Raw genomic sequence first — 26,682 nt, 5'->3', positions numbered from 1 at the left:
CTAGAAGAAAAAGGTAAAAAAGGAGGATGGGGGCATTGCCAAGATTCAGGAGACCGAAATTATTTAACAAATTTTTTTCTTTTTTTGTATGATTACGACTCCGAGGATCCATATCGCATGTACACTTCGCGTACACAGGTACGAATGGGTTGCCACTGGTTGTCATTTCCATACCCTTGGGTTTCATGATTTATTTTAATTACTGAGTATGGGGATTATTTAGTACATCCGGGGCGCTAATGGCCTCTTTTGGTACGGATATATGACTTTTATTATCAATCTATTCTCCAAACTCCTTTTCGTCTTTTCAACATCACTGTGAATTGCTTGGGTCCATCCTTTTAAACAAGCCTTGACCTCAGAAAACCGTCATTTTCCTTGCGTTCTATCTTTCCTCGGTTTCTTGGGATTCATCCTTCGTTTCTCTTTACTAGACCTTCAATTTTGAAGACAGTACTGTCTCTTGAATACGCATTATAATACAGTTCATATATACACATACATCGTTTTCCAATCTGTCACCATGTCCTTGACTTACTCGGATAACCTCGCCCCCCAACCCTGGACTGATATCTTCACCGATGACACTTGCATTGATAGGCGCAAGTGCCACCGCACAGTGCCTATGAAAGTGCTGGCACTCGGTGTTGGAAGAACAGGCACAGCGTCTCTTCGCAAAGCGTTGGAGCGCATTGGATATCTGAAGTGCTACCATATGATGTCTGCCAGTGTCGAGAACCCACCTGACTGCCTGATGTGGCACGATGCTCTCCTCGCTAAGTACGATGGCGTGGGTGAGTTTGGAAGGAAGGAGTGGGATCAGTTGTTGGGAGAGTGCCAGGTGAGCCTCATATTGTCGACCTGGCTGATATTGAGAATGGGACTGATCTTGCATATATAGGCTGTCTGTGACTGGCCCGCCTGTGCTTTTGCCAAAGAATTAATTGAAGCCTATCCTAACGCTAAGGTTATCCTGACTACTCGTGACGTGGACTCGTGGCATGCGTAAGTTGATATTGAAGTATACCTGAGGAAAGTTCCATTGTCTAACTGGCACATGACAGATCTGTTATGAAGACTGTGTGGTGGCGTGTGAGCGATCCTGAGCACAGCTTTGTTTCGAACTTCAGCTGGGCTGCGGGCATGTACTACCCTATGTTGAACAAATTCTTCCAGACTTTCTTCCGTGGTGACTTCCCCAACAAGGGCAAGCAGGTGTACGAGGATCACGTTGCAGAAGTCCGCAGTCTGGTCCCACCCGAGCGCCTGCTGGAGTACAAGATCAGCGATGGCTGGGGCCCTCTGTGCGAATTCTTGGGAGAAGAGGTCCCTGACACCCCATTCCCTCGTGGAAACGACATGGCCGACTTTTTCCAGCGCTGCCGTACCCGCAACAGGCACCAGATGATGAACGCTGCCCTTCAAGCTTTCACCATGGGTGGAGCGCTAGTGGCGACCGGATTGGCCGCGACTATGGCTTTCAAGCGCTTCTGTCGGTAAAACGGTGAAATAGTACCCTTTTCTTTTTACCCTTTTGTTTCTTTTTTTTGGGTGTTATGGTATGCGCTGGGCGCAAGTCATGGTTTTTCTTTCTAGTTCATAAAATATGCCCTATGTTCGTTGTTCTTGGCTAGCGTCTATTTATTTTGAACACTGTACATAATATCCAACCAAATTATTCCATTGACCACCGTGTCGACTTGCTCCTTGAACGTTAGTGGCTTGATATTTGAAGGGAGCGACATCTTGGCAATCGGCCTCAGGGGTAAACTGGCCGTGAGGGCTCGAATGAGACCACCCTCATCTCGTTAAAAATCCTCATAGCCTGAGACAACAGAATCAGGTTGATGGTTTTTTTTTAAAAAAAAAAAACCTCAGGAATATGCAGTGGCGCACGGGAAGTCATGCAGTGCAAATTTTCTCACAAACCTTGTAAACCGGATGAGGGAACCGTCTTGGCACATTGAGAGGGCTGAAGCGCCCTACAAGGCCAGACAATGACTGCGGGTGTCTTGACGCTCGCCCCCTGTGGTGATAAAGGAGACGGGGGATCTAGTGGCCGGCCAAGAACCAGTGGGCTTGGAGCCGTTTGCTTGGCCGTGGATTGTGGTAGCGCGCTCAGGTTAGTTTACTGGATCAAAGCTCCATTCCTCTCTCGTACCGACCTCCTATTTGGTTGATCATTGCTGACCGAATTTGGTTGCGGGAAATTGGAACATCAATAGGAGAGGTCAATTGCGCCAATGCTTGGAACTGTTTTATACATAGTCATGGAGTAGGACTTGTCGGGTGGGTAATTGCCATTGTTATTGTTCTGGTAAGAACTACATATGCAGCGAGAATTTGCAAAGCCCAGTGAGGTATTTCTTGGTATAGAAATCTAGAGGTGTAATGCACCCATGACGCTGCTCAAGAGGATACTCGTAATCGTATAGTTCCGCCAAGATCAAGGAGACACGGAGAGATAATTATACCGTACCGTCTGTTACGGGGCCAGAGACGTGAAGTGTCTAAATATACATACGAATCTCTATGTATCCTCTGTAGAAATAACAGGCAGATTTGATACAGCTCAGAACTTTAGATCAGCATGGTATACGTATGACTATGAATAGTTAGTTATTGATGGGTCGCCCCTGGAATCCCATACAGAGCTTGTTTGGAAGGAGATACACTTCCTGTCATAGCATGTTTGAAGTCTGAACTGCGTAGCGAAGCCACACGAGTGGAGTACATTCGCTTCAACTCCACTCCCTCCATTCTGGCTGTGACGTGGCGCTGGAGCAGAGGAAATGGCAAGAAAAAAAAAGGGCCAGCCACAGTGAGGTGCTATTCTCTTACTACGGCCTCGGCATTACTATTTAGTGTCGGCGTTAACGGGATTGTTTCGTCGTGGGGACTCAAATGATTCTCCAGAACAGGTTCTTACAGGGGGGTAATTTACACCCTACTGCATTTCGGTGTATCGTTCAATTCCCGACTAGTTCAGATGGGGCTTAGCCTTGCGTTCTAGATATCACCAACTATGAACGGACCTTACGTAGAGGACTACGTATTCTCTAGAAGCGAGAAACCGGAGGCTGCTAACGTGGGTTGGGCCTTGAATCTGAGTGGAGGAAGAATGAATGAACGACTATTCCCTGCGTACGTTATCACAGACGATGTGGGTGACGTTGGGTTGGCTTGATGGGTGCAGAAGAGGCGCTGCAGATAGTGCAGTGGATTGGACTAATTACAGAAAGCACTGTCGTTGAACAGATTTTACGAGTCGATGTCTCAAGACTGATGGTTTTTTTCACACTTCGGGTGTTTAACAAACTTCGATTCGGATCCCGAAACAGATCCATTGAGGTATCGATGATGGAGACGTTGGGGACTTCTACCAAGTTCCATCACTTCATCTTTGTCTCAGGAAATCCCATTGAGGCACGACAGACTCCCGTGACCACTATGAAGACTGAGCGATGCTAATCTATACTTTGTAGCACGATGCACAATGGTAAGGCTAACATCGGTTCAAATATTGACTGGTAGAATTGACAGCGCCAATCTCGGTGGGTGTGCCGGCGGACTGGATTCCCCCTGGCTGTTCACCAATCAGGGCAGTCAAGAGGCCTCACCTTCGTTCCAAAGAATAATGAAATGTAGTACGAGACCTGACTTAATGCTCCACATGGGCGTGGTGGATGCCCATTGGAAACACTCGTGGCTGTCTCAGCACCGACACTCACTCTCCTTCCGTTTTTTGAGTTGCGATCCGTGCTGATCTTCCCAAGTACTGTACATTCCCCATATCCTCTTGCCAATACTTGATTTCTTGGGGGTTTTGTACTCTTCGCACATATTCCCAATCTATCTCTCCCTTGTGCTTGGATCTCTTTTCTTGGTTGGTATTTTCCGCCTCAGAGACGAGTGATGAACTGGTATTGCGCATGATCGTTGCGAGCCATCTTTGACATCAATGCCGGGAAGATCACTGTTCTTGTCTCCCCTCCGCATAATGACTTCTCTGTTTTTATTGTTACTATCGTGCCTGCCGGGTATCGTTGCGGAGATTGATTCTATATTTCGATCGGTAGGTCCATGTTAAAGGTAGTACGCGGATAGGGCTCATAGGACCGTCTTGGAAAATTGGCTAATCGTCCTATCACACAGAGACCCGATCTATATCCCCCGGTTCTCACGATAGAACACAGCATTCCTGAGAGACTCGCGTCAGGGTATATATTCCTTGGTCTGTATGAAGCCGCCAACTCAGGCCCTTATATCTATGATGATGAAGGAGTAGGTCTTGTCCTCCTCAGGCCGGTTGTTCTCGCTGACGTCGCTGCAGAATCTAGTATGGAGCGGTTGGGGGAACTCTGGACCTGGGAACGCCCATGGCATGCACGTATGCGAATACAAGGGGAAAGATCATCTCTGTTTCTTCCAAGGTGTTCAACAGAATGGATACTGCAGGGGTCATGGTGTGATCATGGATAACCAATATCGTATAGTGAAGACAGTGGTTCCTGGAGGTGGAATGGCATCGAGCGATATGCACGAATTTTTACCCATTAATGGTGGAAAGACTGCGCTATTGACTGTGTACCAGCAGCGACAGTTTGACATGAGCTTATGGAATGTTAGGACTGGGATGGGGTGGGTAATGGAGAGCATTTTCCAGGAAGTGGATGTGGAGACGAACGAGGTGCTGTTTGAGTGGAAGTCCCTTGACCATGTTGATCCTACAGCTAGTTACACCTGGCCTGGCCACACTGATACTTCGGGTACTGGACTGGACTCACAATCCCCGTGGGATTACTTCCACATCAATTCCATTGACAAAAACAAGGACGGTGACTATCTGATCTCGTCGCGCCATACTTGTGCGATCTACAAAATCTCCGGCCAGAACGGGTCGGTGATCTGGCAGTTGCATGGGGCCAACCCGTCGTTCACCAATATCAACTTTAGCTTCTCCCAGCAACACGACGCTCGATGGTTGAATGAAAACGGTACTCACACCTTACTTTCCTTATATAACAACGGCTACAACGGCTTCAATAAAACTCACGAGTACTCCTCTGGTATGCTCATCCTGATCGATCATGTTGCGATGACGGCCACCCAGTTGCAAGATTATGCCCCTCTCAATGGAAACATGCTCAGCTCAAGTCAGGGCAACATGCAGGTTTTGCCGAACCGAAATGTGTTCATTGGATGGGGGAACAATGCCTACATATCCGAACACGATCAGCATGGCAACCTGTTGCTCTGGGGATATATTGATAAGGACAAGATTATGAACTACCGCGCCCAAAAGTTCAAGTGGGACGGAAATCCGACGGACGTACCGGCCCTGTGGACATACTCCCAATCATCCAAGCCGTTCTCCTCGCTGACCATGTACGTGAGTTGGAACGGTGCAACACGAGTGAGGTACTGGCGATTTTACGGTTCCCTAAACATGACGGGTCCGTACGCATTGTTGAATCAGGTGACGAAGAAGGGATTCGAAACAAGCTATAGCTTCCCGCACTATTATCCGTGGACGTATGCAGAAGCGGTAGACCCCGAAGGCAAGGTGCTGGGCAAGTCGCGGCTGAAGTTTACTTTTACGCCGTCGGCGGAGCTCCAGCAATACTGCACGAATAACATGTGCGAAAATGCCCAAGCATATGGACTTCCTGGCGAAATGGGAGCTCTCGCGTTTGTCCCTCCCGCAGGCCTCAACACTGTGCCATGGGTAGACCCTGAGCATCCTGAGGCGCACTACGACTGGGGCGAATCCACAGAGCCCGAGTCATCGTCGTTGGACGAAGCCAAAGAGACCCTGAAAGCTGCATACGGTGAGCTTTCCCTACTCCACAATAGCAAGTTGAATACGTTGACGCTAATCACCATGAAATGCTCAGATCACGCATGGGTTGTCCCTCTGTTAGCGGTTGGTATTGTCGCTCTTGGGTTGTATGCGGTACTTCGAAGATGGCGACGAACCCGACATCATGTGCACCCGATGAGAGAGCGGGCATCTTCAGAGCCATTGGATGATGGTGCAGACGTAAGAAAACAGCCAGGCCAGGGGAGCGAGGCGCCGTGGTGGCATTGGCGGCGATGGATCGGGGGATCCGACGGGCCTCACTATTTCCCGTTGACGGAGCCAGGTTATTCGAATAGGGAATGAAGATGGCTCGTCGCATCCGGATTACTTAGCATGATACCATAGATAATTTTATTCTATAGAAGTAAATTAATTTAGGAATATAATACAATATAATATACTCAATCCTAGGATTTGTCCAGGTGGCAGGATGGTTGACGCTAGTCTATCTACAGAGTATATTAAATTGAATGAATCTAGTTGCTCGGTTAGCAGCTGATCAGGTAACAATACGGTACACGGATAGATTACCAGCCCGCGTCACAAGATGACAAAACGCAGGGCCGAACATGACGGAGAACCAGTTCCGCTTACCAATCTAATGTACACTCTTGAGCATAAAAATCCTGGAACTTACAGAAAGAATCAAGCTAGACAGATAAATAAATAGAACAAAAAGCTTACACACGTCGCAGATGATGTACGTGACGTCGTAGGAGTCCAGAATAATTCGGAGATGGGACAAAATTATGTTCTTTCTTTCAGTGAAAACACCGTCTGTCTCAAGTGGTAATCACGGGAACCATGAATGCGTTTCGCCTACTGGTCGGAACGCAACGGTGATTGAAACGTGTGATAGATTGATTAAGGGTTGGAAACGTAAAAGAGAAAAATAACAGCTGGGTATTGTGAAGGATAAAATAAAAAATAATGAACAAATAAAATTATAAATCATGGGAATTATTCCACCTGCCAAGGCGCCAACAAGTAGTGGAGACAAGCGTCGCAATCGCTCTTCAATGTATTTTGCCGATCCAATACTCCGTCACAGTCACTGCTCCTCCTTTAGTTTACTTACTCTTCCAACCAACCTCATCATTTCTCTTTCCCTTATCGTACCTCTGTCTTTTCTCTTCCGATTCACTCATTTAATTTTCTTATCTAGCTTGTTTCTTTTTTCCTTTTTCTTTTCTATTTTTGCATTTGTTTTAGTTGCATGTTACACGGATGTGATCTCCATCGACCCAATAGAGACACGGCTTCCTGCAGGTTTATATACTATACTAACGAGCTATTTTTTGCCCCTCTCAAATCCACGGTCTCACTCCTTGACGTAGTCTTCCAATACTTGGCATCCTATCACGGCGTCTGGAAGATTCCGCCTCGATGCCTGTACCAAAGTTGGATCTACAAAACAGTAGTCGACTGAGATCTATCTCAACGTCCAGCAACTCCCCGGTTCCCTCTCCCGCGCTAACGCCGACACAACAACCATCATCGGCTTCATACGCTAATAAAAGTCGGAATGCCCGTCACATCCGGGCGACTTCTTGGACATCTGGTCACGATCAAGGCGGCGAACCCTCTCCGCGAGAATTTCCCTCACAGCAGCGCCGCCGTCGCGAGTCAAATATCTCTCTAGACGACGTCTCCGAAGGCTCGTCGGACCGCGACACCGGCAATAAGATGGCTCTGAGAAACACCTCGTTCGAGCAATCCGGCCATGCCCGCAATCGGTCACAGAGCCAAAACCTGGCTTCCTTCAGGCAACCGCAGCACTTCTCCAGTGATCCGCCTCCGCGTCCAGGGCCCGTCACTTGGATGACCCTGCCGCGGAAGAAGCAACTAGCACTGCTCGGGTTATGCCGTGTATTTGATTTTCTGCAGATTGCCTCACTGCAAGCGTACATGTTTTACCAGCTTAAATCATTCGATGACAGTTTATCCGATGCAGATGTGTCTACCCAGGCTGGTATCCTCCAGGGCGCCTTTACCGCGGCCCAATTCGCGACAGCGATTCCCTGGGGCCGAGTAGCGGATGCGGAATGGGGTGGACGGAAGTTTGTTCTCTTGGTTGGCCTGTTAGGCACGGCAGTGTCTTGCCTGGGCGTCGCCTTTGCTACATCGTTCGCGCAGGCCGTGTTCTGGCGTTCATTCGGCGGTGCCATTAATGGTACGGTGGGCATTATTCGGACGATGATTGCGGAGAACGTGAAGGAGAAGAAGTACCATTCCCGTGCCTTTCTCATTCTACCCATTGGGTTTAATATTGCCTCTTTATTTGGACCTGGTGAGTTCGGTTCAAGTTCCATGTACATGAATATCAACTAACAGGCTCAGTGATGGGTGGTATGCTCTCCGATCCGGTGCGCAGCTATCCTGCCTTGTTCGGCCCCAATTCTTCCTTTGGAGGAGCGAATGGTATACAATGGCTCGAGCGCTATCCCTACGCATTGCCAATGTTGGCCAATGCCGTCTTTCTCTCCTTTGCTGCCTTCTGTGTTGGTATCGGCTTGGAAGAGGTAAGATCAAACCGTGCTATGGCTGACAAACCCAGCTAATTCTTCAATTAGACCTTGGATGCTTGCAAAGGAAAGCCCGGACTGGGACTTTTCACTGCTAGGATCTTCGCCCGTGGTATCCGGGCCGTGATTCCTTCTTCGTCACCTTTGTACCAGAGACTACCTTTCGCCGATTACGATGAAGAAGGCCCTCTTCTGAGCCACCACCACGATCCCACCGAGAGCTACGAACTGGAAGAGAAGGCAGCCAAGCCCTTGCGGTATAAACAGATTCTCCCTTTCCACAGACTTTGGACGAAGAACGTGCTGTGTACACTTTTGGCGCAGGCCTTCTTCGATTTCCAGATGGGGTCAGTTTAAGCCACTCAAGGTCTCATGTGGTACATCTGCTGACTCCTGCAGTGCATTTAATAATCTCTGGCTGCTCTTCCTGTCTTCACCTCGCTATGATTCCAACGATCCCGCTGCTCCTGCTCAGAGGCTGCCGTTCATCTTCACGGGTGGGTTGGGTATGCTGCCTCAGAGTGTTGGATTTGCCACGGCCATCCTGGGCATCATCGGCATGCTCCTCCAATTCACCGTGTACCCAGCAATTAATAGCCGCTTGGGGACGGCCAAGAGTTACCAGTATTTCTTGACTCTGTTTCCCTTAGCTTATGCGTTTGCCCCGTATATCGCCCTTGCACCGTCAAGCACACCACCCCCAGGACAGGCCAACGGGCCGTGGGTGTGGTTCTCTATCATTATCGTCCTTTTCTTACAAGTTTCGGCCCGTACATTTACGCTGCCGACCTCGATTATCTTGCTGAACAACTGCTCGCCACATCCTTCGGTGCTGGGCACCATCCACGGAATTGGCCAGTCAGTCTCCTCAGCATTCCGCACCATAGGCCCCATCTTTTCTGGCTCGTGGTACGGATATGGTCTGGAGATCGGCATGGTAGGGTTCGCCTGGTGGCTGATCGCCCTCGTATCCGTTTTTGGATGCGTCGCAGCCATCTTCGTCTATGAGGGATCGGGGCATGAGATTCTTCTTCCAGGAGAGGAGGACGATCCGCCCCGTTAATGATCATCTTTTGCATGTCATTCCCTACCCCATTTGCATCTTAGCTTTCTTTGGTATTTTGTCTCATATATATTGATTTTTCCTTTGGTTCAGCTTACTGTACATATGGGGACACGTGCATAGTCGGTGTCCGGTTACTTCTTTCGTTGTCTTATTGTTACTGCACCGACGACCATGCTATGCTCATAGCGATGCTACCATTGTTCGGATACCTCTTTGTTTTCCATTCTTGTGACATATTCTCGCTTGCTTCTCTGATGCATGATGACAAAAAGGAGTGGGTGGATAGATCGTGATACATAATACATAGAATTCCTCATGACAGTGCGTTCGGGATATCGTTATCTTAAGCATGTAGATCCCAGCAGGGAGATAGGGAAAAGAACATAACTACCGCTTTAACGCGGCAAAGCGTTTAGTCAACTCATCCAACTCCGGGATCCCTCCTTTACTCGATTTCGAAGGGCTCCTGGGCTCCAGCTCGGTCTCTCCATTCCCATTTGCGTCTGGGACCTTGACGCGCGGGTTTGGATTATCAGACCTGGGCCCCGGCGGCGCAACACTGACGGGGCTCTTTCCAGCCTGAAGCCCCTTTGGCGGCGTAGCACGATTCAGCTCCGCCGTATCAGACATCCTCCGCTGTACCTCAGACGGTCGGCCCTCCTTCCGCGGCGTCACCGGCAAATCACCCCCATCACCACCCTCATCAGCATCATCAACAAATTCCGTCGGCACCTCATCCAAATCCTCCGCATCCCCACCCCAAGAAACCCCATACGCCCTCGCAATCTCCCTTAGATAACTATCCACCAACTCCCTCGACGGCGGCCGCACCCGCAACCCCTTCACCAACCTCTCCGGAACCTTCAACCCATCCGCGACGGGAAACCGATCATCCTGCGCAAGCGTCATAAACTCCTTCCCATACCGATCCGCCAATAACCCCCTCAAAATAGTCAATTCCCTCACATCCGACGGAAACCGCGGATATGCATAAAAAATCGCCGCAGCAGCCTCATCTAGCGCCGAATCAATATACGCCCTCTCCCCAACCCCACCACCCCCCTCAACACCCACCGCACTCACCCCAGCCCCAGTTTCAGACGCGGGTTTCTCCTCCCTCCTTGCCTGCCCTCCACCTCCAAAAATCGCCCCAAGCCCAAACCCCCTCCCTTTCCCCTTCCCCTTCCCCAAAGTAGAGCCCCCACCATCCTCCACGCCCGACGCCAAACCCCCCATCTCCCGCCTCCTAATCTCCCCCAAAGCCTCCTTCGCCCGATTCCTCGCCTCGACCCCCTTCTCACTAAAGGCGTTCTGGTCTAGCACATTCGCCCGCGCAAGGATCAGCTCGCAGTACAGCTCTACCATTTCCATGACTTCGATGGCGATATCTGTTGCGATGACATTTTCGACGCGGATGCGGGCGCTCGCGTCTTTGTTTTCGGAGAGGAGGTGAGAGAGTTCGCGACGTTGGATTACGGAGCTGGCTGTGGATTTTTTTTGGAGGAGGCGAAGGCGGGGGATTAGGAGGTGGAGGGTTGAGGTTAGTTTTGCCTGGGGGCTTTGTTAGGATTTGTTTGGTAGGTTGGGGGTTTGGTGATGGTGGGGTTTTCGGGGAAGCGTACCGTTTGGGGAGAGGGGGGCATTTCGCCTTTGGTTTCTTTTCGTTGGCGGTTTGTTGCTGTGGTGTTTGGTTGATTTTATGCTGGGTTGGGTGGATTGTAGGTAGGCGATAGGAAAAGAGTAGACGGTGTGTTGTGAGGGTGGTAATTGTTTGATTGTATGGAGATTATGGGATGAGGGACTGGACTGTAGATATCATATGTCATCTTTGGAGGTTGCCTTGGGGCTAGTGTGGTTTGGGTTTAGGGGAGTAGGTTTGTGGCTGTGGAGGAACGGGCTAGACTATTTTGGGGATAGTGGTACTCCGCTCCATATCTATACTCTATAGGTATGTTGACAGCAAAACTGCTAGACACTAGATCGTGCGCGAACTTATATGTACCCTATGACTTGTGTCTAGAATATACTTAGAAAACCGAAATGGATCTAGGAAAAATACATGGAACTGGGAAAGGCAAAAAGGCAAAAATGCAAGTAAGGAATATATCTAGTAAACACTCGCTGCTTTCCGAAGTTCCTCCGCATGGCTCTTCTCCCACGGATGTTTCTTCTCAATGGATCGAATTAGCTCCTCATGGCCTGCACTGCGAGGCTTGATATCGACGTCGAAAGGCTCCGGATGGCTGATAACCCCAGGGTAGAAGACGGGCTGGATGTCCATTTCCTTACCGTCGCAAATTGGCTTGGTGATATTATAGACGGCCAGTAGTTGAACGATAGAGAGATAAAGATTGGAATCTGCTAGATTTCGGCCCGGGCATATCCGTCGACCAAATCCAAAAGCGAGAAAATAGGGATCACGTTCGGGAACATGGCCGCCATCACTCAGAAAACGCTCGGGCTTGAATTCCATTGGGCTATGGTAGTCATTGGGGTCGTGTGCACATGCCCTAACGGTACGCATTAGCAGCCAAAAAGAAGAAAGGGGTGTGTTGTAAGGAAAGGAAAGGGTGTGAGAGAGGGGTAAAACCAGCGCACCATATATTTGCCAATATAGCTGCTCCCTTCGGGATATGATACCCCTCGCATTCATCATCCTCGATGGCCATGTGTGCAGCTCCCATTGGAACAATGGGATGCCAACGCAGGGCCTCTTTAACAATGGCTTCAATGTAAGGGAGGTTCTCGCGATCTTCAAACCCAGGCAGACGCGATGTCCCAACGACCCTGTCAATTTCCTCTTGTGCCTTCCGCTGCACATGCGGATACAAAACCATCGCGAGGAAGACACATGTCATCGTGGAAACTGTCTGTGGGCATTTATTAGGATCTTCAGCTTTCAGGGCACTGTCAATGTTACTATGTTGTTACTTACGGTATCTGCCCCGCCGCCGTAAAGTGAAGCAGTAGTCCACTTGACAACGTACTCCTCTTCTGAGCCAGGCTTGACGTCGCCCCCCTGTAGGTAGGACGATATGATGGACGGCGCATTATAGCCCCGTGCCATCTGCTGCTTCGTGAACGTGTATGGGATGTCACTGAAGACTTTGGAAATCTTCTGAAACTCTTTTGCAGCCCGTGTGCAGCCTCCACCCGGTAGCCAGGAAGGAATGTGTCTCACTATAATGATACAACGTTAGCAAAAATATAAATATATCCCTATCCCTTCAAGCTGTACGCGAGACTTACGAAGAGGAATAGAGTCGACAAGCCAAGCCCCGGGAAGTATTGACTGAGCAAATTCCACGATAGCCCTGTCTGCGAGATCAACCAGGGGATCGCGCCCATGCGGCTCGACGGTGTACCCGTACGTAATCTTCAAAATGATGGCACCGGCTTCCCTAGTTACGAATGTGTTATTCTACTGTTCACATTCACCTTCACCGGACCAAGGAGCGAAGAGCACTCACTTCCGAAGATGTTCGATCCAGTGTCCAGGATCCTGGAGTATTCGCAAAAGGAATCGACTAACCTCTACCTCCTGAGTGTGATTGAAACGAGAGATCGCATTATTTGAACCTATCTGCTGATGCGCAACTTTGCGTGCGGCACGGAATCGGTCGGAGTATTCGAGAACGGCCAAGATACCCCCCCAACCAGCCCTATTATTATCAATCACGTATCTTGTGTGCAGTGGGGGAATGCTACTTACATATGAGAAAACGTGCATGCCGGTCGAGATGAGTGGATGGCAGATCGTTTCTCTAATAGCTCATGTGCAAGACGCGCATCATTCAGGATTATGATTGTTTGGCCGAAGGTAGTAACGGAGCTGATTGGGCCTTTTGAGAGCTATATATCAGTAAATGAATAACATAGGTATGCGACTGACGATGGGGTTAGGTACCGTAGAGATCTTTATGTTTTAACCAATGTAGCCAGGCTGGTGTGCCGGGCGATGGAAAATCCCTTAAATTGCCAATAATTGGCTTTGGTCGGGGACCGGGAGGGAGCGGTGCAGAGGTCTTCTTTTTACTTAAAAAAGATTTGATCATATAAAGGCATATGATGCCAATCGCCAGTCCTAGAACTATGAGCGACATATCTCCTTACTGTGGCTTTGTAGATAACCTTGACAGAATACTGAAAGAAGCATGCAGGGCACTCACAAATATCCAAGTCGGTCTGTAAGAATCCAGCTGAATGAGTAACGAGGCCATTGCGATGATATCAGTCATCCATTGAATCTCAAGCAATTTAGAAATCAGGTCCGGCACCGCGTCCAGAATATTATTGCCGGATTTGGTCTCACTTCATAAGCCCGGGGAGTTGTAGCGATAAATTAAATGGATCTGACTTCTTAATCAAATAAAGAGAATCATAATACTGTACGCAGCACCGACTTGCAATCATCCTTACTTAGTTAACTATTACTCTGTAAAGTATGCTCGTACACAGCCTCTTATGTAAAACAAGATCTCGTATTTCCAATACAATATGCGCTAGAGCTTTAGTTGCAGATGCTCTCTTTTCAACAAAGGTCACCTCACCTGGTCATCTCAAGGACTCTTCTCCTGGATCAGCATTCATACCGTGTATTCCTCTGCCTTTCTTCTCATCTATCCCGCGGCAAATCCCTTGATTTCAGAGATATCTCAGGGTCTTCACTTTCAAAGCGACCGGAGTAGTTACCTAGCAGCTCATTATCCGACAGGATATCTCCTCTATATTCTCCCAATGCTATCTTCTCTGGAATCCAGGGGTTTGAGTTCAAATTATATCAGAACCAGAGAGCAGTCTTGGTTGCAATGGTAACATATACGTGTCAGTAGAGTCCCCTTACCTAGGGGTAAACCACATCGGACTCGGCTGAGTAATTTGGGGACAATAATAGTAGGTTATAAGATGTAGTAAAGAAGTGGAATGGAATGCCGCTGATTAGGCTCGAACCAGAAACACAGTTCAGCAGATCAATAATGAGTTAGTCTAGAATTACGGATCAAACATAGTTTGCTACTAAAGCTGAAGCTTAATTTGGCGGCATTGAATAGTTCTCTAGACTCTTAAATTCTATACTAGAGGACTGTGTCGTAAGGCAGTGAATATATAGGAACTCCGAATGCCGACGGCCTAAATCCCGAACGCCGAGCGCAGCCCTAATCTGTCAGCCCCCACTCTTCAATTGTGCTTTCGTCTTTCCCCCTTCAACTGTTTATAACAGTCAAAACAAAGATACTGCATAGACTCTATCTAAGATGAGCTCGCGTCGTCGCAATGGAAAGCCCGCATCCTGCGAGCCCTGCCGCAAGGAAAAAGTCCGCTGTGATCATCGCCTACCTGTCTGTTCCCGCTGTCAGAAGAAACGTCGGACTGTCTCTTGCTTCTATCATCCAGCACCGTTAACTCAAAGATCGAGGAACACAACTGTAAAGATTGCCTCACTTGGTGTGGGGCACATGAGATCTCCCTCCCATTCAACTCCGGAGCAAGGTGAATCTGATTCTGCATCGTTGCGCGCCGGGACAGCATCCACACCGGCCACAACCATTTCCAATCCCGAGGAGCCCAAGTCGCGATTAGGAGATGGATTCTGCATTCCGGTAATTGGTCGCTCACTACCGACTGGCTACTTAGGTCCCACGAGTTTTGTCGCAGCATTCGAGGAAGATCACGAGCTCGTTTCCAGCCCTAGCGATCTGCAACCACAGGAAGGGGCGGTAAATGCATTTCCATCAGCCTTGCCTTCACACTGGGTGCAGAGGACAGCAGAGATATTGAGCTTTCTGAAAGAATTCTCGACAATTGAACAGATAGTCCGCGAGTACTACATATTAGGCCAGGCCGCCGTAGTTCCATCTTTTATACTCAATGCACTGCCTACGATACAGACCATGATCGACGAGAACCAACTGCATAAAAGTCCACCGGAACAAGTTGCGCAGGTACTAGAAAACACAAAGCATGCGTTCCATATACCGCCTACAATCACAGGAGGCCAGTTCCACGAGCTTTACACCGGATCTAATCTGCGTCTGGAAATCTTAGGTGTTTTCTATGCGATTGCTGGTCGATTGGCCGCCTTCGGCCTTGCTCATGATAAATTCCCTAGGTTTGAAGGAATGGCAGCTCGTGAGCGGTTTGGTCGGAGGATGCTGGCGGTTAGTGATGCAGTGCTCCAAATTTGCACACATATTACCCCAGTCAATGATCTAACGATATGGCTGCTGTACGAAATCCAATTGTTGTCAGGGGTGGCTCATGGCGATTCCAGTAAGTGAAACAAATCACTATACCTAGAGTAACTTGGGACTCGAAGGTTTTGCCTAACCATGCAACAGGTTGCGCAAAGTGGCGCAGACTCGGCGATCTGTCCACTCATATATTCGAGCTGGGGCTGCATAGAGACTCCCAACTATCGAATTCTGCCCCGAAGTTTCTTATTGAGACGCGTCGGAGACACTTTGCAGCGGCATACCAACTGGACAAGAGCATCGCGACGTTTCTTGGCAGGCCGCCGAGGATTTCATTAAGACATTCAGATTGTAAACTACCTCTTGATATCGATGACAGCTCCTTGGGTGCCGGCGAACTCGAATTTGAGCTAGCTTTGCAGTACTTAGACAGTGAAGGATGGAACACACAAGGCGCTCTTCATCGATCCTCCTTCCTTCGGCAGCGGTTTTTGGTCAGCACTTTTCGCGAAGAGATTCTCGAAGTCTCTTTAGAACCCCAAAGCCATGAAACAGCCGATAAGCTGAGGTGAGCCTGCCTCCCCACCTCCCCCCCCTCTGAACCTTTTGACAAGTCATGACCTTCAGTGACTCACAGGGATATCTCTGTGCGCTGTCATAAAACCTGGAATTCCTTTCCTAAGCAGTTGCGCTACAACCCAGATTGTTGGGACGAACAATTTTCAACACCAATCTGTCTGATGCTTATTGTATCATACCTAGCCTACCTTTACAATGACTTCCTCATATATCGGCTTCTTGCCGAGCAGGACCCCGAGGCCCAATCGGCCCTGCTCGACGTGAGCTCGACCATACTATCATCCGTGCTAGCTTTCTGCACCATGCGAGAAGATATGGTTGACCTTCGGCCAGATTATATGTGGACAGTCAGTGCCTCTCTGCTTCCACAAATGTTCGTAAACCTGCTAACCAGAAGAAACCTACCAGATTCTCCTGTACGGTTTCCCCAGCGCTGGTGTTCTCATCAAGGCGCTTCAAAAACAAGCTCGCACCGGCCGACCGATTCCTTACCGGGGTTCCCGGTCGGTGCTGATCCGTCACCTAAGCGTTTTTATCTCACATCTAGACTCCATGTCACGACCGAGTGTCGCGAATCAGGACCTGTTCCATCGTGCTAGTAAGATATTCTCGGACATCATCGACGAGGTTCTGGAGCCACGTGTTTCGGTAACTCTCCCTGGACTGGATATGGACACATTGACGGACTCTGAAATATGTATGATGGGCAGCGATGAACTGGATTTCTTGAACATGCTGGAATTCGGGGGATCAATTGATCAGTTTATATTCTGATGAGTCTTGCATGCCGATTGCGAGGATAAATTATGAGCGAAAATCCAACGTCATAGTTCGCTCTCGGTCTGCCCTTTATAACCTTTCCACCTGGTGCTGTCAGTTAGCCCCATCATGCCCGAGTTTACTGTGAATATTATCCCGGATTCCGAACTCCGGCACTCTGAGAATTAAAGCCTATGCTATCCACCGGTCCAAAACTTAGCCGGGAGCTTAGTGTGATTATACATTAGTTGAATATATACATATCTGTTATACCATTATGTTCGTGCCTTCGTAATAAGTATAGGTCGCAAAACGTGCAGACTGAAGAGCGCGAAAACAAAGAGCAGCCAGTTCAGTCCGATCGAGTGCGCCCCAAAATTTCGACCCGGTAACCTTTATGATCGCAAATATATCTCCAAAATGAGGTCCACCAGAATATACACCTAAGCAAATCAGCAACCCTAAACCAAGCAACACAGACGCACGCACCTAGAAAAGCTCACCTCATACCCAAATACTAGAAGGATGAATGTAAGCCTGGACCAAGCGCTAATTAACGTTCTCTATCAAACTGTAAAACCGTCGTCATTAAATGCCACAGCAAATTCAGCGCCAGAAAAATCAGCCCATGAATCAACACTACCACCCAGTCAGTTCCCAGCAGCCCAAAGGAAAAAACGGGGGCAGGAAATCACAGACCCTCACTCCCAACCGACTTAACAACCTCCACACGACCCTTCCTTTTCAACCACGTCGGCACCAAATCCATCTGGCAAGTCCTGCCATCAATAACAAGACACGCGCCCGTCTTCCGGGGACATTCAAGATGTCGACGTCTGCGCTCCATGATTTTCCGAATCCGCTGGTTACAGAATGCCTCGTCGGTTCGAAAAGAGCACTTCTCCATCGGACACTCTAGTTTTTGTTCGAAGCGTTCGACCAGCCAGTCGACTTTTAGGTGGACGCCGGTGTAGACGAACGAATAGAAGTGGCGGGAGGTGTGCTTCAAGGCTAGGGCGTCGGGGTAGGGGAGGTATGAGGATATGTGGATGTGGAGTTCGGTTGGGAGGCCCATAAGGTTGAAATGGGGAGGTCTTGGTGTGTCTTGGGGGGTGGTTTGGCCCATGGTTGTTTACGTGGAGGTTTGGAAGGATGTTATGGCGATGGGGCTTGGGGAGCACCCCGTGATGTTTTTATGTATGGCTGGACGTATGTATTGTACTGGAGGCGTGAGCTTGGATGGATACGAGATTGTTGCCTGAGAGTGGACGTGTTAACTACGGAAGAGGCCACGGTGGCTGATATATAAATAGAAAAATTGGAGTCGGATTTATTCCTGAGGAACACGAAGCTTTTTATTATTAGACTTGGCTTTCGCTGTATGGGATAAATTGAAGTTTGGGGATCAATTTATGAGAATGATTGTCGATGAATGAGGCTGAGCACTGCCACAGTAGTATAGAAGTCTAATCGGATTCCGTGCAAGTCTGGGGAGAAAATTATATGTGGACAATAACCTCTTCTGCAGGTAAACACATTGATGCTAATATCAGGCAAGTCACCTTGCCGACTCACATAGATACCTGGCCTGAGTCACTAAATTACATTAAGATATATTTCATGATTGTTCAAGAGTATTGCCTGATGAGTTCATATACCGTTGGTTAAAACGAAGACAAAACCCGATGAACTAACTAAACTGACAAAACCCGAGCACTTTCAAATATCTACAGCATTCCCAAGTCTTCTGCGAAACCGTTCTTTGGACAATCGATCCATCAACGGAGACAAGAAGCACGAACTAGGTATCAGTCATCAAAGGGGATAATGTCAGTCGTAGTCTTCGTCAAAGCATTCGCACTGGGCTGCCAAACTGCTCTGTGGTTTACAATAACTGCGGCTCCTCATTCCTTCTTCAATCGAAACCCAGCCGCCGAGGTCTTTATTGCTTAAGTAGACACCAATTAGTGGTGCTAGGTCTCGGCTGTAGCGCGGCCCGGTCACAACTGCAGCGTTGGCTCCTGGTCTGCTCGGTGGAATGAATTGGACGGAGCGAGTTCGAAACGACCGTGGGAGAAGAATGTCCTCTTTTGATATTAGGACCGTGAAGCTGAAACGCTCCTCCTTGGGCCTCTTTCCAGCCGACTTGGACGCGGAAATTTGCGCTGCGGGCAATACGATACGATAGACGCGGAGGAAAGAACCACTAACGCTGAAATACAGCTCTGTCGAAGTCCATGTAAAGGCAAAAGGAACTGTTGGAACATATGCCCCAAGTTTTAAAAAAACAAGGGACAGGGTTGTGGTAGCAAATTTCTTGGGAGGAGTTCTCGTGGGGCTAGTAGATGGCAACCGCAGGATTAAAATGTGTGAGTTGATGCAAGTTTAGGCTTTGTTGTCCTTGCTCTGGGGGCGAGAATTAGGCGTTGAAAGCAAGACAATTAGGCTATAAAATTCTTTCCATTGTGGCGTGGAGCATTTGAAAGCCGTTACCTCTGCTCCTATTAGATTTCTCAAGCTTATGCTGCAAAAGCTTGTTCTCAATATCTACGTAAAGCAAACGTGAGCCACTCAATGGCCAGATCGAACCAACGGATGCTGGGGGTGGATAACCGGAGGGGATCCATATATCATGCCGTTATACTTTCTGTGCAAGTGGAAAACGAGCTTTCGGTTGCATTCGGTACCCATGCAAAAAACGGCGAGCTCCTGCTGCACGTCAAAATTGTGTTGGAATATCACGCCAACCGGCTTTCTCCTGGCCATGTTGTACAGCTGATAGCTTAAGGTCAAAGCACCGCCTCCCCTTCTGTTCGCAGCATCCGCACAGATTGAAGCCGCCCTTTATGCGCATATCATGGTACCATTTGCGCAGTCGAATGTTCCTACGCCCATGGCAGTGTATGGGGCTGCTTGAATCGATAATCTCTGAACCATTCTGGGCTTCGAAGTCTTGTGAAAACTATGTCAAAATCGATCATAGAACCTTCTGATGACTCACCGTCGGTGCTTTCATTGTCGGAGTCAAAACGTGATCCAGTGCTCATATCTGAATCTATGGCGTCAAGGTTGCTTCCATTGCAGTTATCTTCTAATATTATGCCAACAAGTGATTCCATGCCAGAGGCTGCTCGAGGGGTATGATTCCAGGATTCTATTGTCAGTGCCATTATTCTTCTCGGAGTTATCGCTCATTATCTGGTCACTTGAGGATTCTCCAGAGCTACCGAGTCCCTCGCTCCAAGCGTCTTCTGCCGATGGACAGTCTGGTAGCCCCTCAGAGCTGGAAGCATGTGAAGCTGTGCTAGAAGAGTATGTCTCCATTTTGTCAAGATACCTCGCATATGGCTCATCTATGAACTTACCGAAGCATGAAACAAGATGGTGGCGAATATGAGAAACGTTTCGTGAACTTGAACAGCTTCTAGCCTGCACAGTCATTGTTGCCTTATCACTTCTTCTCTCTGTCTATCTTTCTCGCACACGGATGCGTTCGGCGCCGTCTGTGTTTTTGCCTGCGGTAAACAATAAAAAGCGGTCTACGATAGCAAACTTCCTCCCACAAATATCCAATCGACTCTTTTGTCCAGTAGGTCAAGTCTCATCTACTGAATATCACGGTGCTCTCTATGAAATAGCCCAGCTCCAATTCTGATAATAGAAGCACTGGGACAGAGAGAAGCCGCTTTTGGTGGTACAACGGAATTATATCTCGGCACGAGGCGTATAGATCGGAATGAGCTCGAGCAGGGACGTGAAACGTCAACCTCGCCAGCGGAGAGTAAAATGGTACTCTGATCCACAAGTTCAGGAGGCTCAACACCGTCCAATATCCACTGCTGTAGGCAAAATTGCCGAGAGCCACTGGGGATGCAATAAACACCATTTGTCTTGTTTGAATGAGACCATAACATACCCCGTTTTTTTGACTCGATACGACACAAAGATCTTTCCATCAGATGATCCTTGGTGAACTTACCAATTTTCCTGCATCACTTCCCTTCTTTGAACAGAGCTGAACTCGAAGCTTGTGTATTGGCTAGGTCTATGATAGAGAAAGCTGCTAGGTCAAGCTGTCCACCAAACTGAGATACGGGTTCAGGTTGAAGCACATAGCACTACTCACCCTGGAAAATGCGGTACTGGCGATCGAGATCAGGTTCATCGAGCTTCATCCAATTTGGTAATGTCCGCCGTAAGCATTTACTTCGATCGGTAATGGGATCAAAGCTCTGCATAAAGTGACCGATCACAAACAAGCTCTGGACCTGAATGATGGTCAAAATGTTGGGCGACTTTAAGAAGCGGATCATACGCTCTTTATCATCTGTCCGTAGCGCCACCAACGTGGGCTATGGATCGGACAAGCGTTAAGTCGAAGATCGAAGTGCTGATGCCAGTATTTGGCAGCATATAAAAGTAATCGATGGGAGCTAAGATCCTCACCCTCATATGTGCAGTTTTTGCCCGAGTTCTCTCTAAAAAGAGATTCTTTAAATCGGGGTTGGGAGATGTACCGAAGACAGCAGATCCCGAAGATACGACTATCGACGAATTGTTCCTCATCGTCTTGAGAGGTGACCTCGTTTGACCTCCTAAATAAATATGTCTGAACTGCCGAGGGGAGAGACACAGGACTTTGCATTCATAGGTATTGATACATTGCACCAAAGACAGACAGCTATCGAGGATCTTATCACGATTTACTCTATTACCGTTGTTGAGATTCTCATTGTGGTCTGCCTGAACTATCGCAATTGCCTCGATAACCTCGTCGATCTCAAGTGGACGCTTGGCAAAGGTGACAAGTGAAAGAACAATCCTATTGTGATAATGTACCTACTGCCGATGTGTAGAACTCAATTCTAAAGATTCACTTCCAGAGTGGTTGTTCCTTTCCACCACCTCGCTTTTGAATGCGAGCGATGATCTTTCCATATAATTCACTCACCTTGGTAGGAAGACATCTCATTGCCAACTCAATCTTGCCGTCGTCATCGTCATCGTCAGCAGTGTTCTTCAGCTCGACAAGCATGAGACTCGCCCAAAGAAACCTCCCTTTCACCTCCGTTTCTATAGCAGATCCGAGAAAGTCCTGGGCAAGCTCAGGGTCCCGGTTGAACCTTGGGAGAGCCGAAAAACATATCGTTTGATGTGTTCTTTTGTATCTGCTATTTGAAGCGGAAACTCCAGGATAGCGTGCCAGTATTCTGGGGTACAGGCATTTGCGAATCCGAGAAAGAGGCTGGCTTCTACACCAAATACTGACTTTGCCTGGTCATTTCACGGCTTCTTGAAGGAAAAGGTTACAAAGGTGGAGACCTGTTTCTCATGAAAGATGGCATACGACGCGGGATGATTCTCGGTATATTCTGCCTCGTCAAGACCGTCAATAGAAATGAACACCCGGGGAAGCTGGCCTAATAGAGCGTGGATCGGATTTTCTACCATGGCCGAGCCATCTTTGTTGATATTCAAGAAGGGTTCGATAGAGGGCGGCATTAGGTCCTCGATCATGCTGGTTAGGTAAAGCAGCAATTGTTCGCAGCGTCTGATTTCCCGGTACATATTGATCTTTGGTGATGTAGTGCCAGGAAAGGCACACTTCTCGTCAACTGCGGCCCTGAGGATATCGGATAGCTGCAGCGCACAGGCAGGGGTTTTTCAGTCCCATGGTTCCAATCCAACCTCAGGATAGGACGACTGGAGTCTAATGCCATCCACTCCTTGAATTTTGTACGTATTTCTGTGCTAGCGCTTCTATAGATGCACGCACTGAATGAAACATCGCAATTAACTTGGCTAGGCAGATCTTTTAAATTCTTTTATTGGAACTCAGTATGTTCGCTTGCAATTTATTTTTTATTTATGGAAGATGCCCCTCCTGATTTGATGGTCATTCTGCCCCCCTTTCCAATCCTCATCTTTACTTCAATATTGCCGCGTCGTGGTCCGCTCCTCTGCAGCTTTATGGCACTCGGCCTCCAGCCTCTGTCCCATCGTATCGATATCCTGAGCCACTGCAAAAAGGCCAGATTAGAGCTGCATGGTGCGTCTATAACGCTGGGCTCACTAACGTTCTCTCAACTGATCACTAACTGTTGGCGTATTGTTCACTTCCACCGCTGGGAGCTTAGAAGAAGTTCTTTAGCATAAGCTGCCGCTCTGAGGGCTGCATAACATTGCCATTTGTCATCGTTAGATCCGTCCGCATAATCAGAGATTCCCTTAATGACAGGCATGGGAAGTTGTTCTTGAGCCCAAATTCCATCTCAACGCAGCAGGCCCTCAGATCACTGACAAGCCAATTTTTCTGCTGTATGCTGTTTATGTCTTGACTTCCAGACGCGATAACCCCGTGGTGCACTTCGGGGTCAGCGGATTGGGATTCGAGTAGCAGTTCGCAGTCCGCGCAGATTCCCACTTCTTAAGGCATAGGGTCAATCTCATATATCGGATCATTATTCGACGACTGGTACATCCAATCTTTCGAAGGACACAAGTTCACGTGTTTCGCATAGGGGTGAATATTATTTTCTTCTAGCATAGCCTATGTTTTCAAGGGACCAAATAACCGAAACGGTCCCTCAGCTGGTCTGTTCAAGGAACCTTTTCTTTAGAAAACGCCCGCTTCTAATTTCCCAAAATCGCTCTGTACCACGCCTGGGAACTTCCTACTAGGTTCACTTACGACAATATCGCCTAGCCGGGTGCGATGTTTGTCGCTTGGAACTCCACCACCGATGCCTGCCATGAGAATGTACCGAATCTTCCGGAAAGATTTCATCATGTTAGTCGCAACGGTATGGGCAGACAAGCCACCTATTTCATTGATATAAGCTATAGCGATGTTATGTTCTCCATTTCCCCCGAGGTAGTATGTGTTGGGGTCGCCTTCAGAAGCGCTAAGCGGTTATGTATTTAGTGAGCATTGTGACTGCCGCAGTGTCCTCAATGGCGAGAGCCAGATCCAGCCAATTTTATAATCACTACGAGAGTAAGATACATTCGAGGCCATTGTTCTGGTATGGTGGTTGTGATCTTTGAGGAGGAGAGTGTGCACAACCTCAGTTTTCCCCAACTTGAATCTGGTTATAGCACAGCCATTTTTTTTTTCCAGTGGCTTCCGCGGCTTCGCCCCTTATATAAGAAACGCGGATGACGAGCTAGTGTAGCTCGGTTTGAACGTCATCTTATGAAGATGAATCCGCGCGATTCCTGCAGGCTTCGCTTTTCTGGTCCTATCTCATATCGGAAGTACGTTGGGTAGAAGCAACCCAACAGTTTCACCATTGAAGCGATCTGAGAACTCCAGGTAGTGAAGTCCCTTGTATACAATGCGCCTGAGGCTGAAACTGGAGTAGGAGAAGGGCGTTGACAACAAATCTACAAGGTGGTACGGCACAAGGGATTACTTCAGTTTTTCAGTTTGCGTCCAATAAAACATGAATGTACATTAACCTAATGTGGCAATCGAGTTGGCAGGTCATCTACAGTTTGATTGCCCGTCGGTACCCAAGGCTTATACGCGCGCAAAAGGCGTACCATTCCTGCGCCTGCCTTGTCGAAATTGCACCCATATAACCTCTCCTTGAGAGGTTAATATCTGCGGTGCACCTGCTATCAGCACCAGTTGAGCTGTTCATTCAATCCTCTCAATAAAGGGCCATCATGGATATTGAACAAGCCCCAAGCAGACAGAGGTAACAAATGGTGAAGTAATTGGGAGAGACAATGGAAAGAAGGGTGTCAACAGATTGTCCCGGTGGACCAGATTTGAGTATTATCCGTAAACGCGGCGGCTTTGCCTACCATTTCATTAGACGATTTATACCAAAGCCGACCAATGAATAGCTGGGATAAGTAAGCTACCAATGCAACACTAGACTAAGGGCTCTCAACTGTATCCTACGGGAAAATGCAGAGGCATCGTTATGTCAAGTCTGCGAAACCTAAAAACTGAGCAGAAACATTCAGACGGTGCGTTATCATTGTGGCGCGCATCATTTCTGAGCGAGCCGTCTTCACCGGCCAATATGTCGTGGATAACTGCGGGAAGTACTTGCAACAGGTGCTCTCAGAGGCCTACCAGGATGTGGACAGTATCTCATTTTCCGGGGAAGCTACACTTGTAAACATTGGGAATACTGATTTTTTTACCCTTTTTCTCCCTTGTCTTTTAGCTCACTAGCCTCCTTGCGAAGAAGGCGGAGGAGCAACTGAAACTGCTCTTTTACGAACGGGATACCTTTCGGAAAAGGCAACGTACCCAAGAGTCGGAAAATCCTGATCGGACTCTGGTGCTTGAACTTGGTGCCCTTGTCAACTTTGTGGAAGGGCATTTCTCTTCAACAATCTATGAATTATCTCAGCTTCCTCAAGGCCGCATAACATACGATCTCCATTGGACTTTGTTTCGCCCAAATAGTGAGGTACTTGGCGTCGATGAGATACAACAAGAACGAGTGCATCGTGTCAAGAGCTCTGGGTATGATCAAGAGCCGAATGGTCCGCGATATTATGCACTTTATGTCAGCAATCTGGACTTCAACGGCCTAAAGATAGGGATTGGTTTTCCCATTGCCCCACCAGATAACAGAATTCCAGGGATCCATTTCGATACAGCAATTACAATACAACCCTCTGTTCTGCCATAAAAGCTACCCAGGCATTGTAGGTCATCTAGTACGACGTGGAGAGAGGGTTCTACCCTTGCATGACCGCGGCCACCTCCAGGGATATCGTGGCCATGTCATATGAGGGTATTATAAAAGGTATCGTGAATGAGAGAAGCAACAAGTTGTTTATTTACGGTTATTGAATGTGTGCCTAGCTCATGTTATTTTGGTTGTCACTTGCTATTTGACTATCTTGGGGCACTGATGAGATAAACTATATATAGGTCCACGGGCGGGTTATTCTGATTCAATCGCCCTCAAACTACATGGAGCCAAATAATCAGCTTTTGCCAGTAATTGAAATTCCAGTTGATCCGGACAGCTTAACGCAGGAGTAAAATATACTATTTAATCCCGAGGCTGTACGGCTTCAGATTTACTGGAAAACAGTTGGTTATGTTGCTTTTCCTGTTAGGTGTTATGACTCTCACCTATTTTGCAGGGGGATTCACAGTGGCTTGTCTAGGAGATGTCGAATGGAACGATGATATTGTTGACTTGCTTGCCCTCTCCAACGAATGCAAGGACTTCATCCAAGCACTTTTTCGGCCACAACAGACGGGTTCTGGCGAAGATGAGATTGATTTTGATAATTTCGTTCACAACAAGGACAAGGGTCTGGTTGGGCTTCTTGCTGGATCGTCAGTGGTGGGCAAGACGCTTACTGCTGAGGTTGTTAGTGAAATTGCACACCGACCCCTTTATGTGATTAGCTCTGGTGAGCTGGGAGAACGCGTCAGAGTTTGAAGAGCAGCTAGCGTTAGCCATGGAGCTTGTTGAAACATAGAATGCCATGTTGCCATTAGATGAGGTTGATGCATTCTCGTCCGAGAGCGACAATATGAATCTGACGGGGAACGCCATTACCTCGATCTTCCTTCGTCATCTGGAGTACTACCAGGGGATCCTGCTTTTTACGACAAACCGACTCTCTAGTCTCTGACAGTGTACTTGAAAGCCGCATTCACTTCTGCTTCGAGTATTAGGAGCTGACAGAGGATGCACGGTACCAGATATGTCC

At 48.1% G+C, this 26,682-nt stretch overlaps 7 protein-coding genes across 7 annotated transcripts; 3 read left to right on the top strand and 4 right to left on the bottom strand.

Moving 5' to 3' along the window:
• Window positions 1-355: 355 nt before the first annotated feature.
• Window positions 356-1,920, top strand: BDW43DRAFT_204342 (sulfotransferase family protein). The gene is made up of 3 exons (XM_032039185.1): window positions 356-841; window positions 902-1,005; window positions 1,065-1,920. Exons 1-3 carry the CDS (start codon window positions 524-526, stop codon window positions 1,498-1,500), a joined length of 858 nt encoding a protein of 285 aa, XP_031904160.1. The 5' UTR covers window positions 356-523; the 3' UTR covers window positions 1,501-1,920.
• A 2,041-nt stretch (window positions 1,921-3,961) lies between these two features.
• BDW43DRAFT_297674 (MFS general substrate transporter) lies at window positions 3,962-9,451 on the top strand (the record flags this gene model as incomplete). The annotated part of the gene is made up of 9 exons (XM_032044434.1): window positions 3,962-4,075; window positions 4,156-4,284; window positions 4,334-4,466; window positions 4,497-5,831; window positions 5,925-6,132; window positions 7,282-8,153; window positions 8,204-8,385; window positions 8,437-8,735; window positions 8,788-9,451. 9 exons carry the CDS (start codon window positions 3,962-3,964, stop codon window positions 9,449-9,451), a joined length of 3,936 nt encoding a protein of 1,311 aa, XP_031904159.1.
• Window positions 9,452-9,646: 195 nt separating this feature from the next.
• Window positions 9,647-11,450, bottom strand: BDW43DRAFT_204291 (DUF292 domain protein). The gene is made up of 2 exons (XM_032039183.1): window positions 11,077-11,450; window positions 9,647-11,005 (listed from the first exon to the last, which is right to left on the bottom strand). Exons 1-2 carry the CDS (start codon window positions 11,095-11,097, stop codon window positions 9,842-9,844), a joined length of 1,185 nt encoding a protein of 394 aa, XP_031904158.1. The 5' UTR covers window positions 11,098-11,450; the 3' UTR covers window positions 9,647-9,841.
• Window positions 11,451-11,561: 111 nt separating this feature from the next.
• Window positions 11,562-13,557, bottom strand: BDW43DRAFT_322686 (cytochrome P450; the record flags this gene model as incomplete). The annotated part of the gene is made up of 7 exons (XM_032049612.1): window positions 11,562-11,964; window positions 12,053-12,324; window positions 12,390-12,634; window positions 12,704-12,855; window positions 12,925-13,116; window positions 13,167-13,296; window positions 13,362-13,557. The coding sequence occupies 7 exons, from the start codon at window positions 13,555-13,557 to the stop codon at window positions 11,562-11,564; spliced, it is 1,590 nt and encodes a 529-aa protein (XP_031904157.1).
• Window positions 13,558-14,681: 1,124 nt separating this feature from the next.
• On the top strand, window positions 14,682-17,221 carry BDW43DRAFT_265192 (Zn(II)2Cys6 transcription factor). Its single transcript, XM_032040753.1, has 4 exons — window positions 14,682-15,724; window positions 15,793-16,213; window positions 16,283-16,571; window positions 16,633-17,221. The coding sequence occupies exons 1-4, from the start codon at window positions 14,710-14,712 to the stop codon at window positions 16,996-16,998; spliced, it is 2,091 nt and encodes a 696-aa protein (XP_031904156.1). The 5' UTR covers window positions 14,682-14,709; the 3' UTR covers window positions 16,999-17,221.
• A 68-nt stretch (window positions 17,222-17,289) lies between these two features.
• Window positions 17,290-18,168, bottom strand: BDW43DRAFT_265189 (uncharacterized protein). The gene is made up of 3 exons (XM_032040752.1): window positions 17,683-18,168; window positions 17,487-17,622; window positions 17,290-17,426 (listed from the first exon to the last, which is right to left on the bottom strand). Exons 1-2 carry the CDS (start codon window positions 18,107-18,109, stop codon window positions 17,537-17,539), a joined length of 513 nt encoding a protein of 170 aa, XP_031904155.1. The 5' UTR covers window positions 18,110-18,168; the 3' UTR covers window positions 17,290-17,426; window positions 17,487-17,536.
• A 2,933-nt stretch (window positions 18,169-21,101) lies between these two features.
• Window positions 21,102-22,500, bottom strand: BDW43DRAFT_307591 (uncharacterized protein; the record flags this gene model as incomplete). The annotated part of the gene is made up of 3 exons (XM_032046279.1): window positions 21,102-21,335; window positions 21,935-22,078; window positions 22,294-22,500. The coding sequence occupies 3 exons, from the start codon at window positions 22,498-22,500 to the stop codon at window positions 21,102-21,104; spliced, it is 585 nt and encodes a 194-aa protein (XP_031904154.1).
• Window positions 22,501-26,682: the final 4,182 nt, after the last annotated feature.

This window comes from Aspergillus alliaceus, assembly GCF_009176365.1.
Source record: "Aspergillus alliaceus strain CBS 536.65 unplaced genomic scaffold BDW43scaffold_6, whole genome shotgun sequence".
Taxonomy (NCBI): Eukaryota; Fungi; Ascomycota; class Eurotiomycetes; order Eurotiales; family Aspergillaceae; genus Aspergillus; species Aspergillus alliaceus.
This window is presented reverse-complemented; position numbering and strand designations above follow the sequence as displayed.

Coding starts and splice junctions, on each gene's coding strand:
- BDW43DRAFT_265192 (XM_032040753.1), top strand. CDS start 14,710: ATGAGCTCGCGTCGTCGCAATGGAAAGCCCGCATCCTGCGAGCCCTGC. Junction 15,725..15,792: donor GGTGGCTCATGGCGATTCCA/GTAAGTGAAACA, acceptor ACCATGCAACAG/GTTGCGCAAAGTGGCGCAGA. Junction 16,572..16,632: donor GGCCAGATTATATGTGGACA/GTCAGTGCCTCT, acceptor GAAACCTACCAG/ATTCTCCTGTACGGTTTCCC.
- BDW43DRAFT_204291 (XM_032039183.1), bottom strand. CDS start 11,097: ATGCCCCCCTCTCCCCAAACG. Junction 11,006..11,076: donor TGCCCCCCTCTCCCCAAACG/GTACGCTTCCCC, acceptor CAAAGCCCCCAG/GCAAAACTAACCTCAACCCT.
- BDW43DRAFT_265189 (XM_032040752.1), bottom strand. CDS start 18,109: ATGGGCCAAACCACCCCCCAAGACACACCAAGACCTCCCCATTTCAAC. Junction 17,623..17,682: donor TAAGTCGGTTGGGAGTGAGG/GTCTGTGATTTC, acceptor ACTGGGTGGTAG/TGTTGATTCATGGGCTGATT.
- BDW43DRAFT_204342 (XM_032039185.1), top strand. CDS start 524: ATGTCCTTGACTTACTCGGATAACCTCGCCCCCCAACCCTGGACTGAT. Junction 842..901: donor AGTTGTTGGGAGAGTGCCAG/GTGAGCCTCATA, acceptor TTGCATATATAG/GCTGTCTGTGACTGGCCCGC. Junction 1,006..1,064: donor GACGTGGACTCGTGGCATGC/GTAAGTTGATAT, acceptor GGCACATGACAG/ATCTGTTATGAAGACTGTGT.